The sequence below is a fragment of the Zalophus californianus genome, chromosome 9, assembly GCF_009762305.2.
Source record: "Zalophus californianus isolate mZalCal1 chromosome 9, mZalCal1.pri.v2, whole genome shotgun sequence".
NCBI classification, from domain to species: domain Eukaryota; kingdom Metazoa; phylum Chordata; class Mammalia; order Carnivora; family Otariidae; genus Zalophus; species Zalophus californianus.
Genome location: NC_045603.1, coordinates 133,760,113 through 133,779,031, shown reverse-complemented (window position 1 = coordinate 133,779,031; position 18,919 = coordinate 133,760,113). Strand labels below are relative to the sequence as shown.

The following is an 18,919-nucleotide window of genomic DNA, read 5'->3' as shown; positions in this document are numbered from 1 at the left end:
CTGGTTATTCGGGGTCTATTCTGTTCCATACAATTTTTAGGATTATTTGTTCCAGCTCTGTGAAAAATATCAAAGGTATTTTGATAGGGATTGTGCTGAATGCGTAGACTTCTCTGCTCTAACAATATTTATTCTTCCAATCCATGAGCATGGAATGCTTTTCCATTTCTTTGTGTCTTCCTTAATTTCTTTCATAAGTATTCTGTAGTTTTCAGAGTACAGATCCTTTACCTCTTTGGTTAGGTTTATTCCTAGGTATCTTATAGTTTGAGGTGCAATTGTAAATGGGATCGATTCCTTAGTTTCTCTTTCTTCTGTCTCATTGTTAGTGTATAGAAATGCAACTGATTTCTGTGCATCAATTTTATATCCTGCCACGTTGCTGAATTCCCCTATGAGTTCTAGCACTTTTGGGGGGGGGTGTCTTTTGGGTTTTTCACGTAAAGTATCATGTCATCTGCGAAGAGTGAGAGTTTGATTTCTTCTTTGCCAACTTCAATGCCTTTTCTTTCTTTCTGTTGTCTGACTGCCGAGGTTAGGACTTCCAGCACTATGTTGAACAACAGTGGTGACAGTGGGCATCCCTGTCCTGTTCCTGACCTTAGAGGAAAAGCTCTGTTTTTCCCATTGAGAAGGCTATTCGCTGTGGGCTTTTCACAGGTGGCTTTTATGATATTGAGGTGTGTTCCCTCTATTCCTACACTGTGAAGAGTTTTAATCAGGAAAGGATGCTGTACTTTGTCAAATGCTTTTTCTGCATCAACTGAGAGGATCATAGGTTCTTGCCCTTTCTTTTATTAATGTGATGTATCCCACCGATTGATTTGTGGATGTTGAACCAACCTTGCAGCCCAGGGATAAATAAATCCCACTTGGTTGTGGTGAATAATCCTCTTAATGTACTGTTGGATCCTATTAGCTAGTATCTTGGTGAAAATTTTGGCATCCATGTTCATCAGGGATATTAGTCTGTAATTCTCCTTTTTGGTAGTGTCTTTGTCTGGTTTGGGGATCAAGGTAATGCTGGCCTCAGAGAACGAGTCTGCAAGTTTTCTTTCCATTTCTGTTTTTTGAAACAGCTTCAGAAGAATAGGTACTAATTCTTCTTTAAATGTTTGGTAGAATTCCCCTGCAAAGCCATCGGGCCCTGGACTCTATTTTGTTGGGATATCTTTGATGACTGCTTCAATTTCCTCGCTGGCTATGGATCTGTTCAGGTTTTCTATTTCTTCCTCTTTCAGTTTTGGTAGTTTGTATGTGTCCAGGAATGCATCCATTTCTTCCAGATTGCCCAATTTGTTGGCATATAGTCGCTCATAATATGTTCTTAAAATTGTCTGTATTTCCTTCGTGTTGGTCATGATCTCTCCTCTTTCATTCATAATTTTATTAATTTGGGTCTTTTTTCTTTTTGGTAAGTCTGGCTAGGGGTTTATCGGTCTTAATTCTTTCAAAGAATCAGCTAGGAGTTCTTAAGGGACTGCTGTATCTTAAATCACTTTCTTGTTCAGAAACACAAAATTTGATTTATTCCTCTTATCTATTCAAGCAAGCATTTAGCGAGCAAAGTGCACATGAACTCTCGTCCAAATATTGTGCTATGTGATAGGCAAAGACAGGAGCAGAGCCCTGTATAATGGCTCATGATGCAAATGACAGTATCAGGATGATTACAGTGAGTGCTCTGTTCTGACGGAGCGCAGGCTCTGGGCGGGGAGGCAGAGCTGATGTGACAAGGGGCTGCCTTTCCATGTGCTCATCAGCCACCTCCTCTTCCTAAGCTCTTAGTAAACCATAGACTTCACAGATGCCAATTCCCTCCGCCAATCTCCACCACCATCCTGCAAAGCAGGATCCACGATTATATATATTTTATACAGTTGTACAAGTAAGAAAAGAGGTTTCAAACCCAGAAAGTACTCAAGATCACACATCTAGGAAGAGGACATAGTGTCAGGAGGGGGCTGCCGAATGCACGTGGTGGAACAGGAGTCCTGACTCCGGGAGACATACGGACAAACCGAGAATGAGCAGGAAGGCAATGGCTGCAAGCTTACGAAGCGAACTCAGGGCCCTGTGAGGGCAGGCAGAGCAGCAGCGAGGGGAGAACTGTAGGATGAAGGGATGAAGACCTGGGACAGAGGGCAGCCGGGACACTCGAAGACCGAGCTGGGCAGGGGCACTGCGCGCTGAGGGGATGCCCCGGTCATGGCTGCGGGTGGCCACGTGCTGGCTTCTCACGGGGGTCACAGGGAAACTCGAGCCGGCAAACGTCGGGCTAACAACAGTGACATCTGGTTGGGGGACGCCGGTGTCTGCGTGGGGATGCTATGCCGGCAGCTAGCGCTGGGAGCTGTGTGCGGGTCTGCCGCGAGTGCCAGAGTCGTGGGCATGGAACGGCTCCTGCAGCCACAGAGAGACAAGATGTCACCCCGGCACTCGGGAAGAAAAGCCCTCCGGGGAGCTCTGACTTTACATGTGAGGGAAGCTGAGCCAAGGAAAGCCAGGAATGTTCACTGAAGGAAGAGTCTGTGGGGAGGAGAAACCTGCCTGGCCCGGTACTCTGGAAAAGAGATGGAGGCAAGGCCCTGAGGAGGGGTCAATGTAGGACAAATGCTGCAAGCAGGAAAAGGGGTGGGGACCACTTACAGATGGGGGGTCATCAGTGACTGCGGGGAAATTCACTAGAAGAAGCATCATAAGTAAAAAACAACCAACCAAAGCCAGAGATGGGGAATCTATATCAACCTTCGTAGCAAGAGGAACAGGAAGCAGGAGTGTGAGGAGGACTGGAGATGGGAAGGTAGTCACTACTCGTGCGTAGAAAGGGCAGGACACCTGTCCCAGGAGAGGCGCCAGCCATCCAGCAAGTGCACCATCCCCCCACGGACGCGCGGACGCTTGGCTGCTGGCCCAAACGGGAGCAGAGTGAACAAGGCGTGTCTCGCATCGCTGCTTTGTTTAAAAGTGATAAACGACTTACGCCAGTTGGAATGGCAAAAATGGACAAGGCAAGAAACAACAGATGTTGGCGAGGTTGTGGAGAAAGGGGAACCCTCCTACACTGTTGGTGGGAATGCAAGCTGGTGCAGCCACTCTGGGAAACAGTGTGGAGGTGCCTCAGAAAATTAAAAACAGAGCCACCCTATGACCCAGAAATTGCACTCCTGGGTATTTACCCCAAAGACACAGATGTAGTGAAAGGAAGGGGCACATGCACCCCAATGTTCATAGCAGCAATGTCCACAATAGCCAAACTGTGGAAGGAGCCGAGATGTCCATCGACAGATGAATGGATAAAGAAGAGGTGGTATATATACACAATGGAATATTCCTCAGCCATCAGAAAGGATGAATACCCAACTTTTACATCCACATGGATGGGACTGGAGGAAATGATGCTAAGTGAAGTAAGTCAAGCAGAGAAAGTCAATTATCTTATTATTTCACTTATTTGTGGAACATAAAGAATAGCAGGGAGGACATTAGGAGAAGGAAGGGAAAAATGAAGGGGGGGAAGTCGGAGGGGGAGACGAACCATGAGAGACCGTGGACTCCAGGAAACAAAGTGAGGGTTCTAGAGGGGAGGGGGGTGGGGGATGGGTTAGCCCGGTGATGGGTATTAAGGAGGGCATGTACTGCATGGAGCACTGGGTGTTATACGCGAACAAGAAATCATGGAACACTACATCAAGAACTAATGATGTAATGTATGGTGATTAACATTAACATAATAAAATTAAATTAAATTAAAAAAATAAACAGAAGTAAAAAAATAAAAGTGATAAACGGTTTACCAGCTACCTCCACGAAAAGAATACACCTCCATCGTGTCATTATGTGATCTCAGATCTTGTATATTCTATATGCCACAAAACCAGGTTTTCTTTTATGACGAGGTAGAGAAAGAGAATGCTGGTTATGGCTGACTGGCTCTGGGCGCCAGTTCCCACCTTCCTGTCTGCCAAGAGGGGACAGAGAGCTGAGAAACAAAACTCCCAGACTGTCCTGCACCACAGATCCCAGAGACAAAGCAGGCTCCACCAGCGGTTATCCACCCATGGGAGCGCGGAGGACAGCAGGAGGCGGGGGCGATTTTCCTGCAGTTATCAGAGCCGGCAGGCAAAGCCGCGACAGCTGTTAACAGCTAGACTCCATACTTCCATTTCTGTTCTTAAGCTTTAAGGGTCGCTAGAGAGGCTGCAACGGTACCACTGTAACCTCACACGCTGCGTGGTTGAAGCCCGTGGCAGACCAGCAGCGATTAAAGCTTCCTGCCCTCGGGAGATGCCAAGGTGCCCTTGATGTGAAGAGGCTTCTCGGTGATCGTGGAGGCACCTCGTTTCCAGGCCCAATCCCGTCCTGCTCGAAACGCTGTGCTTCTTGGCCGACCTCGGAGCAGACAGCCTTGCCGTCTAGTTTCTAAGTTTTCGGAGTCCCAAAATCTCATTTCCCCTGGATGATAAATGAAATGTACAGCTTGGCGCTGAACTACTCATCAGAGAAGATTGCATTTTACTGCCCCCACGCCCCAAGAAAATCTGAGTTCTGAGCCTCGACAGGCCTGAGGGGCTCACTTCTTACTCGAGCGGAGCATCTAAAACAGGGCTGCCCAAAAGACCCTTCTGTAAGGATACAGACGTCCTATAACTGTGCTGTCCAAAACAGTAGCCACTAGCCTTATGTGACTAGTGAGCGCCTGACTGCAGATAGCCCAAATGAGGAACTGAAATTATAATTTAACTTAAAACAAAGAAGCCACCCATGGCTAGAAGCCACACCATGGACAAAACAGAACTAACATTAATATGTCCTGAGAAGGTCTCCTGCAGGGGTTCCAATCTGGGGCCCATGAATTCCAAGGAGGCCCATCCAAGAATGGTTTTGAGAGGGTCCATGGATGGTCTGAAGTTGCATCAAAAATTGCATACGTGTGCAAGTGCATTTTCCTGAGTGTCGGATGCCTTCATCAGAATCTCAAAGGGGCCTGTCTCATCACAAACGTAAAACTTTGTTGTGGAACTGGGACCATTCTAGGAACGGTCAGCACATTCTCAGTTCTAGTAAAATCACTTGGTCCAAAACAGACTGAATTTTCCAGGAATCTGGTACAGGAACCACCTAAGCCCTCCATTAAATAAGTCTCCATGCCCACCTGGTTTGGGCCCTCATCCCTATGCCTCATGGAATCAATTTTGCCATGGAGGGGCTCAAGCGAGAAACCTCATTAACCTTACTTAGCATGTTATCTCATTCATTCACGGTTTTGCTCACATGCTCATTCATTAGATCTCTACAACGTGAGAGGACAAGGGAGGCAAGAAGCAAGCCAATACAGCCTCTAGGCCCTGTGCCGACACGGGGCAGACAGACTAGGAGCCTTTGAGAGGCAAAGGATGCTGGGCTGGAATGGAGGAGAGGCGGATGATCCCAAGTCTCCCTAAGAAGCATTTCCACCACTAACCCCTCGCTGACTGTGCACAGCCAGGTGATGCCTCCCCCCAGGCAGGCAGCTGGGGGTTTACTCTCTAGAAAACAGGAAGCAGAGAAACCACAAAAGTGATAAGAAGCACCGGGACAGGGAAACCACAAAAGTAGCAAACAGGCTCATGCGGAAGTCCACGCGCCCGACATGAAGGGTCTGCACCTTCCGGTTGTCACTCCTAACAACCCAGGTGCCCTGGCTCAGGACACTGGCCTAACACTTAGAGCAAATGGAAGACAGGAAAACAGCAGAGGCAGGCTGACCTCGCCACAGCTAAGGAACCAAGAGAAAATCAGATAAATCAGGAAATGTCACTGGGCCATTCCAAAGTGCACGCATTCCTCAAGAAGGGAGAAGGAGAGCTCACACTCATCCTTGAACTGTCACTGCATCTTGTGTTCAAATTCCTCCGCTGAAATTCTACAGGAGGTTCAGACTTCGAGAGTCGCAGGCTGTTCCGGACAGCTCTCGTCGGCGGAAATCGGGGAGCCCTGCATATAACGTGCTTGTCGATGTGGGATGTGAAGCTCGCAGTGACAGGAGGGGATTGCTGAACTCTAGGAAGCTACCGCCCAGAGCTATACATGGCACAGACTCACAGACTGACACTGACATATATGTTTCTCCGGGACTGAGTGTGGAAAGATTTTATTTTCTCTGGATTTCATTTCAGAGAGCAGCAAAAAATAAGGATCAGGAGACACTGGTACAGCCTAATTTGGGTTTGACTAAAGCTCTCTGTTCTTAAGATTTCGATACTTCTTGGGGGGCCTGGGTGGTGCAATCAGTTAAGCAGCTGACTCTTGGTTTCAGCTCAGGTCGTGATCCTAGGGTCGTGAGATCAAGCCCCGCGATGGGCTCGCCACTCAGCGGGGTGTCTGCTTGAGATTCTCCCTCTCCCTCTGCCCCTCCTGCTCATTCTCTTTCCCTCCCACTCTCAAACAAATAAATGAATAAATCTTTTAAAAAAGATTCTGATACTTCTCCACAGACCTGAAGATTCTGGGTCATCTTTGCTTTTTGGTCTTCTGCATGTTTGTTTTTAGAACAAACAGAACTGAAAGCAGTGGGTAAGAACTCCTACAGGGCCTCCCTCCCTCCCTACACTCAAAGCACAAGAACGCCAGCCTAGAGTCCCCTGCCCGTTTCCACGTGTAACAGCACTCCCAATGGCAAAACCGGGTTTTGGCGTCCCCTTCCAGAGCTCTCTTCAAAAATTTCTGTAGTGGCATCCCTTAAAAGAGTTAAATAACTTTGCAGAAATGAAGCCTGCTGGTCGCCGTCCCTTTTATGGCATAAAAGAAATTTCTGCCTCAGCCAAAAGACTAAAAGTAATATATTCAGGAATATGGAGCTTATCACATCTCTTCTGAACAGGAGGAAAATATTAATAATAACGGGGTAAGAGAAGCCAAGGAAGGCAAAGATGTAAGCCCTCTTAGGAAGGGAACGGAAGCATGGGGAGGACAGGTGGAAGGGCGTGGGGCACCCTGAGGACGGGTGGAAGACCCCCACCCTATCCCGGGAGACAATGATCTGGAAGGCACGTAAAATGACGTGGCGTGTGGGGCTGAAGACGCATGAGCACAGAGCTGCAATGTTGGAGGCATTACCACGGAGAGCAACTCACACTACATGGCTGGCTAATGCTTATAATTGTAGATATTATCACCTTGAGCAGAGTATTAACACAAGAGAGAAAGCATTACAATGTCCTCTCTAAAACACAAAAATCCCATCATCATAAATTGCACTTGCTAACCATCAGCGGTCTGTGGGAGCCTGCAATTCTTCTCAAATATGCGTCTAAAATAATACCGCCTCAATCGCATCTATTTCGTTCACTGCCCACTCTTCGACATCAGCTCTTTTACAGATACTTAACTGGTTTCAAGAGAAGTCAACTAGTAGATTAAAAATGATCATTTTAATTACCTAAAAGTGGTCAATTAGCCATGTGCTGAAAAATACTTGAAATCAATTTAATGCATAAAAATAACTAATAAATTGTTATGAAGTACTTTCTACATTTACAGTGTCAAGTAAATAAATGGTCTATAATCAGAATCACCATCATCATATAAATAATTTAACAGCCACAAAGTGACCATGGCACATCTCCAGCATTTATTCCCAGGACGGAGGACAGAAAACACTACATACGTAAAACTGTGAAACAATGAGAAATAACTGCCACTAAGCTCATTGTGACTTGAAAAATAATACTCAGGAAGGCCCCGAACAGAACAAAACCCAAAACCCCCAAAATTCAAATAAGAACAAAGAAACAAAATGGGATTTTACTTTTTTGATCAAACACATGATTTTGACCATGAATTCCAGGTAGATAATATGCATCAAACTGTTTATCAAAAAAAAAAAAAATTTTTTTTTTTTTTTTTTAGTGTGTCAGGTCTGGAAAAAAATAGACCATCTATTTTCTGATCTGCTCTCTAATGCTGATTTCACTGCTACAGGGTAAGAAAGCACTCTGGAGAATAAGAGCTGATGTGAGCTGCCTTACATCTCTTTGCTATAAAAACAGTATTTCTATCATGTTAATATACACTAAAAAATGTTCAGTATATGCTAAATGTTGCTGCTTCTCATTCTTTTTAAGAATTGGAAAGCTGTGGGGTCTGATGAGTTAACCAACAAAGATGTTGAGGACAAGGAAACTGACCTTAGGCATACCTTCACAGCTTAGCTAGCTTCGTTTCTCCATCTGTAAAAGTCAGGATGCTCTTACTGTTGTCTCTGTTAGGTAACTAACAGCGGTAAAGCACTCTGGAAGTACAAACTGCTAAATAAATAATGACTGTCAAAGAACTTTAATGGTAATGGGCTAAATCATAATGATGAAACATGGGCTTTGAACTCTACCATTTTTGTTTTCAAATTAGTAACGCCAAGCAAGACCCCAATCTTGCAACACGGCTTAGCACAGTATTAGGCAGCAGGTTTAATGCAGGGATTCGAAATCACAGGAGGGATCTTTGTTTCCAAGAGCAGTTGATTCAACGTCACATGTAGTAGTGAAACTAAGGTCATGTTCTATTCCCGTGGCCGCAGAAATATCACCATCATGCCTGTGTCTACTTTTTGGCTAATTCCCACTGGAGGCCATTTTACTTGAAAATGCCCCAGTCAACTTTTGATGAATTTCCTTTTATTTTGAAACTGATTGATTTTGAAATCCTAAACCACAGTAATGTTTTCAACTAGTTTTCTAGGAATTAATGACACAGATGATGTTCACCTACAATCACTGTTCTCTACCCTTCCCACTCATTTGGACTACAAGATTTATGAGATCGAGATTATCAGCTCAGTACTGTATGATGACTAACATAACAAGAAAAAAAAGAACTTTTGATGCTTCTTACACTTGCTTACTAAAGAGACAGGATGATGAGATTAGCACTTCTATGACCTTGCAAACTTTCCGTTCCAATGGTGGTAGGAGCATGCCAGGATGACTAAAATATGGGCCAAGAGAGCTAACTTTATTATTTATAACTAGTCTTGTTTTTTCATATACATTTAAAATAATTAATGAATGTCATGAAGATAAACAAACAAACCCAAAAAATTTAGATCACGGAAAAATGGGAAAATCTTACAGATGAGACTTAATTCTTTCTCACTTGAAAATATAACATATAAAAATACAGTGTTCTATCTCAATGTAAAATCTCATCATGGTTCCGCTTATAAAGTATAATGTTCTCTGAATTATCTGCACAATTATTAAAAAAAAGGAGCTATAAAGGAGAGTTTAAACATCATTAAACAAACAAATCTTGTGTATAATATATATATTTGGGGAGAAAGTCATCTCCAGTGACTATTTCAAGGTAAAATTAAACATCTACGGAAGAAACCAAAGTAAAGGGTGTTATTCACATTAAAATGCAAATATATAATTTTATCCTCATAATAACCAAGACCTCAAATACCAGTTTTAGTGACTCGTATTAATTTAATTGTGGCATTAGCTTTTATAATCATAGATGTAAAAAGACCACTGTGTTCCAAACATAATTATCACACCAGTATCTCATTTCATGAAATTATTAGTTAAGATGAGAGCCTCTGAACAAATTTGTATTTGATTAGTTTCGCTTATTTAAGAACACTGAATAATTTAAGATCTGTTTAAATGAAAAGAAAGCAGAAGGGGTTATTTTGGAGAAGCACCACGTGTACCCTGCCATTTCCAGACGGACCGTAAGCTCTCCAGGACGGCTGTGAACCCAGCGTACCTTCCAGGTGAAGCCACATCAGCCTCCCCTTCACACTGACAACAGAGGCCACGCAGAGCTCTCCTGGGTTCCTGGGGTTGACGGCTTCAAGTTTCATGTTCTTCGTGAAACCCCGACTGAATGATGTCTGAAAGAGAGAGAGAACGGACACTGAGCCAGAGGACAATGCAGCAGGTGCAGCAACAGAGTGGCCCGCAGGCGAAGCGGGGATGCCCGGGCACGCGCGCACCGGCAGAGAGCTCATCCATCAGACAAACGGGCTTTCCCACCATTGGTCGGAAAAGAACCATGACCTCCCTTGATCCCAGAATTACAGCTCTGCTGGTACAAAGCAGATGCCTACTACTATCTGTTGAAGGAGAGGATACGTTCTCTTGACAGTCCTGCATGCGCCCTGACTTCCACACAGTCACAGAGGTGCACATCATGTCTTCTTCCTTCACTGTATTCCTCACTCACAGCACGCCTGGGCATATCCATGGGTGTGAGGAGTCGGCCTGAGTCTCCATCTGGCATCATTTCCTTCGGCCTGAAAAACATTCTTTAGCGCGGTTTCTAGTGCAGGTCTGCTGGTGGCGAATTCCCATAGTTTTACCTGAAATTGTCTTTATTTTACATTTGTGGTTTTTGGCTTTTATTTACTTTCTCAATTCACTTTTTAAAAAATTTACACATAGGAACATTCATTATTTTTGCTGCCGTGTTCCCTGAAGGTCGGCTGTTAGAGAAAACGCATATAGTCTTGCGGCCATAACCTCAATCAGCACGCAGAGCAGTCCCTTCACCTCCAAAACACCTTTGCACTGGATCTTTGATGATCAATCCCTCCCAGACTCCCAATTTCAGGACCATGGACCTGTCTTCTGTTCCTAGAGTTTTGCTTTTTTCCATGAGATCACATCAACGGATCCATACACTGTGCAGTCTTGCTTCTTCCACTGAAGCAAAATGCATTTGGGATTCATCCATGCTACTGCACAAACGGGTAGTTCGTCCTATTTTACTGCTGAGTAGTTTCTACAGCTATGCCACAGTCCCGTCCACTTACCAGTTGAAGGACATTCGAGCTGTGTCTCATTTCTGGTGATTGTGAATAAAGCCGCTATAAGCACTCAAGCACAAGTTTTTGTGTGAACAGCGTCTATTAGTCTGCTTGTAATGAATGCCATAACAAAATAACACACACTGGGTGGCTTTAACAATAAAAATTTATCTCGCTGTTCCAGAGGCTGGAAGTCTGAGATCAAGGCGTCAGCAGGGTTGGTTTCTTCTGAGGACGCTCTCCTTGGCTTGAGACAGCCACCTTTTCTGTCTCCAAACAGTCTTTCCTCCATGTACACAGTCTGCGTCCTAATTATCACGTCTCATATGGACACCAATCATACTGGATGGATTAAGGCCTACCCATATGGCCTCACCTTACCTTAATTATCTCTTCAAAAACTCTAACTCCAAATACAGTCACATTGTGAGGTACTACGGGCTAGGACTTTCATTGTATGAATTTGGGGGGAATACAATGCAGCCTATAACGCAGCTTTCATTTCTCTAAATATGGAATTGCTGGACCACATGGTAAATGTATGTTTAACTTCCTAGGAAACCACCAAATTAGTTTCCATATATCACATTACATTTCCAACAGCAGCGTGCAACATTCCAGTGGCTAAACATCCTCACCAGCACTTGGTATTGCCACGTTTTCCAATTTTAATATCTTAATAGGTGTCCCATGTTCGCTAATCACAGCTTTAACTTGCATCTTCCCTACTGCTAATGACTTGAGCATTTTTTCACATGTTTCTTTGTCATTTGTCTATCTTCCATGGTGAAGTGTCTGTTTCTTCACTCAGGAAGCATTAGCTTTGGTGGTTTATTTCTTTCAGTACTCTAAAAACAGTGGTTTGCTGTCTTCTGGTGTCCCTGTCTATGATGTGAAGTTCACTGTCATTCAAACTGTTGTTCCTCTCTTTGGGATCTATCATTTTCTCTCTGGATGCTTTCAACATTTTTCTCTTTATGTCTGGTTATGAGCAGTTTGACTAGGTTGGGCTTCTTCGTATTTATACAAACTTGGCGCCCACAGAGGTTCCTGAACCTGTGCATTTAGTACTTCCAGCTACTCTGGTAACTTTTGGGCATTGTTTCTTCGTATATTTTTTCTTCCACAGTCTCTGTGGCCATTTCTTCTGGGTCTCCAACTACACATGATATCATCCCTCAGGTCCCTGAGATTCTGTTCTCGTTCCCCACACTCAAGCTTCTTTTTCTCTCGGTTCTTCAGATAGGATCAAAATCATCAACTCCTTCCCCTGTCACCTCCATTCTGCTAGGAAGCCCTTCCAATGAATTTGCTTATTTTAGGTATTTTATTTTTCAGTCCTAGAATTTCTCTTTTTTACACCTTCTACTTCTCTTCTGGCACTTCCTACCTTCTCATTCATATTTTCCTTCTCAAATGTTAGGGTACAGCTGAATCACCTGGAGAACCTTTTAAAAATGGACTGCTGTGCCCTACCCCAAAGTTTGTGATTCATTTGATTTGAGGTAAGGCCACAGAATTTGTATTTCCAACAAGTTCCCAGGTGATGCTGGAGCTGCTGGCCTAAGGACCACACTTTGGGAATCACTGCTTTGGACCGAGCTTAGTTTTAATGGGAGCTTTAAAATACGTGTCTTCTACTTCCAACATCTGGGTCATGTTGGGTTTGGTCTCTGTTGATTATCTTTTCTACTGAGAATTTTCACATTTCTTCATGGGCTAAGCAACTCTGAAGTCTGGATGTTTAAAATGTTATGTGGTAGAGACTCTGGATTGTGTTATGTTCTTCCCAAGAGTGTGGTTTTCTGTTTTAAGCAAGCAATTAACTTGTCTGGACTCAAACTACACACTCTGTCTCCTGAGAAGGAGCTCAAACCTCAGCTCAGTCTTCCGTCCTTAACTAGGCTGCCTGGAAGTTTGCCTGGAAAATACACAATCCAAGGATCAGCCAAAAATTTAAGCAGAGTTTATATACAGAATCTGTGCTTCCCTCGCCTGGCTCTTCCCCATCTGAGACTCTTCTCACTTTCCAACAGTTGCAGTTGCCCAAATTCCATTATCTGGTTCATCAGGCCAGAAAGACTGTAATTTTTATATCACTGGTTTTGTCATCTCATACGTTGTCAACTGTCAAAAAAAGTCTGAAACAAAAAATCACACAATCACCCCATAATGTTCCTTCCAAGCATCTGCTCCCCTCCAGATCTGCTCACTTCTGTTCATTCTCCACACACCCAAGGTAGTTGTTTTGGTATCCTGTCCAGAGTCTATAGTTGCTATTTGCCAGAGGATCAATTCAGCATGAGCTCAGCCAATACTAAAAGCAAAACTCCCTCCTAGCATTATTTTTAAATAAATATAAGATTTTCCAAAATCATCCACTACTATAAATTTCAACCAGACATTACATTACTATATCTATTTTGAAATAAATAAACTGAGATTAACAGGTTCCTGTAAATAACAGCAATTACCTCCTTACGTGACCCATGGGAAGACACTAAGGTTATTCACATTCACATCTCTTTTTATACAGGTTAAGTTGCAAATGCAATTACACCTTTATCTAACCAGAACAAAATTATCCAGTGTATGTTGAGAAAGCAATTTGCACTTTTCCTTTATGGTTCTTTGGAAATAGGAAACACAGAAATTCTAGGTGGGTTATTTTTCTGCAAGTCATCCTGCCTCATCCACACATATTACGTATTGAGCTCCTTTTTGATAATATGACTCGATAGGCTGCCTGAAAAGCCTCTAAGTAAGTCAAAATGCATTTTATCCTACTTAATAAGGGAAAGCCACAACCGCATAACATATTTTCGTTTCAACTCACTGCTTGAGGGTAATTTATAAAGATCAATAGCAAAACTGTTACCTGTGAGTTTATTTTACTAAGCATTTGGCTGTGTCAATCCATTTCAGCACTGCCTCTGATTGTTAAACATCCCCCGGGAAATCCACTTCCACACCACCCCTCCTCTAGTACACACAAGATGTGTGATTAAAAAAATGAATTCATAATAAGCATTCCATTAAAGAGCACTTGTAGCGAGCTAACAAAATTCAGCAAAGCACCGGTAATGCAATGCACATGCCTACAGGCAGATAACAATCCTGTCGATTAAATAAACGGAGGGCCAGAAACAAAGCGGGCCATATTTGTAACAAGTGCATTCCTAATGAATATGCCAGCATATTCATTAAAAGAGATTTCATCTTGGTAGCTAAATCCTGAAAGCTCAGAGGCCACCTGGGGATGTGGCTGCTTGCTCCACGATTAAATTGCACATAGCCAGCTGCTGACGGAACGGGAGCAGAAGACGGACGGATGGAAAGCAGCTGTGGTGGAACTGTGTTGTCAGAGAAGAAACAACTCCCCACCTCCAAAACTAGGGGACACGTCAGGATTCTCCTCCCTCCCAAGGCTGGAGAGGCAGGGAAGGAATATTTCTTTTGTCAGGTAGAAAGCACAACTCCAGAGGGGTTTGGGGATGTTTTGATAAGTATTTCCACGATCCTAAGTGAAAGGCAACGAGGCCAGGACTCTGTGACAAGTGATGTCACTATGGTAAAAAGTCTAGGCAGACGCACTGGGACTTGATAAGCCCCGGGAGCTGACCCCCGGCTATCCTCATGGTGGCATGCCTCCACAGTGTCTCCGTGCTACCACCTCAACTCACCACAGAGATCTTTCCACGCTGCAGAAAAACCACCTTTGTGCAAACGCAGTGTCAGCCAGAAGAAAGTCCCTTTGGTCATTTCAGGAGCCCTGCTTTCCAGCTCTGCCGCTGATGTGTTTCCACATATGTAAGTACAAGCTGGCCCGCTGATCAACCTACTTCATTCTTCAAAATCCACCTCTGACTTATGCTCACTATTGAGCTTCTCTATGAAGCCAACCCCTCTCCCTCTTAGTTCTCGTCTGCTGTTAGCCCCGTAGTACAAATTAAAAGGGGGGAGTCAAGGAATCAGCAGCTCTAGGAGCACATGCCCAGAAAAAGTCTCTGATCTGGGGGCTGTCCACACTGTACTACCTGCAGTCCCCGACTGGAAGACTGAGTCTTTTTTTTTTTTAGCATAAAGAATTAACTTTCATAACTAAATGCATGTTTAACACAGGAGGCTATATATTTACGCCTCATTCTCAAAACAGAAATAATAATCCAGATCCCTTTTCATAGTTCCTAGGGTTGATAAGGTTTCAATGAATAATTTATAAGCGACTTTATACCACCAACTCCTATAACTAAACAAGTACACGTGTGTGAACACACACACACAGACTCACAACAGTGCTCTTTTACGTGCCATCAGGCCAACAGCTCTATTTGAACCAAGGAGTGGCTTAAAGTAAGCAAAGCAGAGAACTGCTGGACTAGCATCTTACTGAAGTAATCCAGGAAAAGAAGTTGATGATCATATATATTGAGATTATACCTCAAGAGCAGAGAATCTCCTATCAATGGGTTTATCAACAGTATACTTCACACAGCAAGTGCATATGTAACGTGTCCTCCTTTCTCTATAGTATGGACTTCTGGCTGACTTAGTATGGACTCTTGGCTGCAAAAAGCCAGTCGGCCATGGCACATTTCCTAGCCTCATTCATGGCAGGTGTGGCCTAGGGACTGGGTCTCACCAATGGAAGGTGAATGGAGTAACATGTCAATACCAGCTACAGTGTTTAGAAGTAAGACTAGCTTCCCCTTCACCTCTTTCCTTACCTGCTCACTAGATTCAGATGATGAAGCCAAAGGCTCACCGGAGGCATGCACTCATCAGGAACAGACTGGACCCTTCCGTAAGTGAGAACTGACTGACCTTATCCAGAACCACCATACATTTAGTGGTGGATCTGTTACTACGGCCCAGAGTCACACTGATACACAACCTGAAAGAGCACTTTTTCAAAACTACAAAAGCTTTACGATCCTGTGGCACACAGCAGCACTCTCATCTTGCTCAGGAATAGAAAGCAACTTACAAAAATTACAGTGAACAATCTAGGATAAAAGGAGTCGCAAGAACCAAGCTCCTTACATTTCTGAAGCAGAAGGGAGGTGCTTCTTCTGTCCCATGCTGCTTGTGATAATCTGCCCAGTCGAAGTCCTGGCCAGAGTAACCTGTACAGGATGAAACACAGACAAAACAGCGTTCCTCAGGCTAAAGCTCAGAACAAATGAACAGCTTTAGTGTGTGTCACTGATTAAAATAATAAGCGGTCCAAGAATAGGGCCCCCAAACGGTGAAGTCCTCTCCTATTCCGGCCAGCATGTCAGATTTCCTAAGGAGCATGTGGGAAAATGTAAAGTACTAAATTCTGATAAGGTATACCATCATTATCATAATGTGGGGCCTGAAACTAAGTAAAGGGTGGAATTTACCCACATCGGCACATGCCGGGGGAGGGGGGACAGATCTGCTTTGGAGGAGAACCTGCGAGACAGGATATTGTACACCACACAACCGCACAATGCATTTGCAGAAATATACAGGAATACCTCCCTCCACGTAAACCCTGAGCTCACGTGAACTTGCTTCTCCGTATCTTCGTGGAAACCATGAGACTTTATTGGAAAACACCACCCGGGGGATGGTTTTTGAAAGAGTAACAGAAGGTAGAACAAATAGGGAACAAGGAGTTGAGGCTTTCCCGAGAAAGCCTCGAAAGGCACAAGGGGCAACAGCAGTCCTGCTTTAGGATCACACTGCGGAGGAGAAAGGAAATCGAGAAATCGGCAAAGACGGGCCTCTCGGGGCGAGGCTCTGGGGACACATCAGAGACACGGAGGGAGGGGTTCGAGAAACATTTATTCCTACATACTAAACTTAATGCAATACAGATCTTACCACAGTCATTTTTTTGCCCTTCTTTATTCATTTCACGTGGCAGGAGGGGCACAATTAAGAGTATATCCGTCATGACCACCATGACAAGACATGGGAGAAGGTCTTGGGAAGGTCGTGGGAAGAGAAAACGGTTCCAAATCATAAAATAAGCACAGCACTGGGTATACGGTTTAAGCTGGATAGCACAACACCTCTTCCTATGAGTGTCATTTGCATTTCCCGTGAACAAAGGACAGCAATGAAAGCGAAGAGTGTAGTACCAGTTGGGATAAACGGAAACTGTAAAATGTCACCATAACCTTCACTTGAGTGTTCTCTCTTGATGGGTTTAATGGAAAATAAATCCACAAGGGAGTTCTTAAGTATGTTTTTGAGCCAAGTCCCCATTTTCTCTTCCCCATATCATCGTAAATCCTACAGCTGCAAATTCACTTAACATGGGGACTTGTAGTTACTAAATCCCACAGCTGCAGAGTGACTCCAGAAATTCTTCTTTGAAGAAAGTCAAGATACCAGTTGCCTCCTACCTCCATTTGTACTCCCAAGTACAAGGTAGTATTTTCTTTTCATTAAAGAAGCTCAATTTACCCAGTTTCTTCAGAAGATGGGAATGGGGTTAACCAAGAAGGCACCTGTCCTCCTCTGGTCCAGGGCCTGACCCTTGGCCCTCCCATCCCCTGCTGACCATCAGTGGCAGAAGTACCCCCCTTTCTTCCTAAGACATGCCTGTCATTCTATAAAGGCTGACGACAACTCATTTCTTTCCAACAAGGAGACAAAAAGTCTTATAGTTTTGAGATGCTGTACTCTTTCCAGAGAGTTTCAAAGAGATTCTGAAAGTTTTTCCACCTGCCCTTGCCCCCAAACCCCTCTCTCCAGAGCCAGATGGAGATTTCCGGTAGGGGTTTCTAGAAGGGACCCCCTCAACAGAGGTTTCTGGAAGGGACCAAACCAACTTTTTTCTGAACACTTACAAACAAAACATGTTTTAGACAAGATAATGCAAGTTTCTTTACAATTAATAAAACCTACACTTTGAGAATGGTTTCTCTGGAGCTGTTTTGGATCAAATCTTTACATTAATGTCTAAGAACAGAAGAATGTGCCAAAAGACAGCTCAAAATGCTGAGAATCTACGCAACGTATAAAAGGAGGACATCTGGGGTTTTAGAGCCAGCTCCACCAGGAACTGGGTGAAACAAGGCGAAAGCAAATGGCATCTTCTGTGCTTGACTTCCCTTATTCACAAAACAAAGGGAAGGTCTTTAAGGCACCTCTAGCTGTTGCATTTCGTAATTCAGTCACCATTATTCATTATTTTACTGTGGCTACTTAGGATTTTTCCCCCTTCCTTCTGTGGTTAATTCCTTCCTCTTCTCCTATGAAAAAAGTGTGGCAGGGTAGATAAAAAAAGGTTATGAAACAAGGTAATTCCTAAAAGCTCTCCATGGAACAGCTGAAGATGAATCCTGCAACAGAAGGACCCCATTTGTTTAGGATTGTGGCAGACCGACTTCGCTAAGGCCAAGATCTCATTCCGTTTCGATGTCTCTTCCCTGGACCTCTGCTGCTTAGTTACTTTCGCGAGCTGACAAAAATTTCATCAAGATCATGGGGGGAAGAAGGGAAATAGGAAAAAAAATATAGATGAATAACAAGCCACTTTCTGATATACCATGGAAATCTGGGTATTCTTTATGGTCAGATAAAACTTTCTAACATAGAAGTCACCTCTACTCCCCCTACAGAGGCATTTAGCTGGGCTTTCTATAATCATGTTTATAACCATGAACTTCCCAGGGGCTTCAACCCACTCCATCAAATATCCTGCTCTATGGTTTCTTAGACCTACATTCAACCCTTCTATATCCAGTCTTCCAGACTCTCTCTATGGGGAGCCATTTTTAATCTAATAATTTTAAGATATAACCAAGTCTTGCTGGGTACCTATGCAACAATGGATGATTTTGCCCCCAGAGCTCTTCATTTCCTTGAACATTTGAACAGCCTAGACTTCTCCTCCTCCTCTTGGGGACCTTTATTCCCTTCATCACTTAAAACTCTTTTCCTTCAGGCTGATAATGAGCTCGCTCTTTGTAAGGCAGTTTTGTGACAGCCCAGAATATAACTGTTACATAAAAACAAATTGCTCTGGTTTGTATAATAGAGACAACAGGGGTCAATTATACTCATTAATCAACAAAGACAGAACAAGAAGTACTGAGGCTTAACTGTGGCTAGAAAACCATGTTGTAAACCCAGGACGGAGGAAAA

At 43.7% G+C, this 18,919-nt stretch overlaps 1 protein-coding gene across 5 annotated transcripts in view; it reads right to left on the bottom strand.

Moving 5' to 3' along the window:
• SFMBT2 (Scm like with four mbt domains 2) overlaps positions 1-18,919 on the bottom strand; it is a 230,237-nt gene that overhangs the window by 54,777 nt on the left and 156,541 nt on the right. For all 5 annotated transcript variants that reach the window (XR_003520061.2, XM_027595002.2, XM_027595005.2 and 2 more), the window contains exons 10-11: positions 15,836-15,918; positions 9,751-9,877 (exon numbers count right to left, since the gene is read on the bottom strand). Coding sequence is in view for 4 of the 5 variants with exons in the window: in XM_027595002.2 (XP_027450803.2) it covers positions 9,751-9,877; positions 15,836-15,918 (210 nt within the window). In the remaining variant the exon portion in view is untranslated. The remainder of the gene's footprint in view (positions 1-9,750; positions 9,878-15,835; positions 15,919-18,919) is intronic.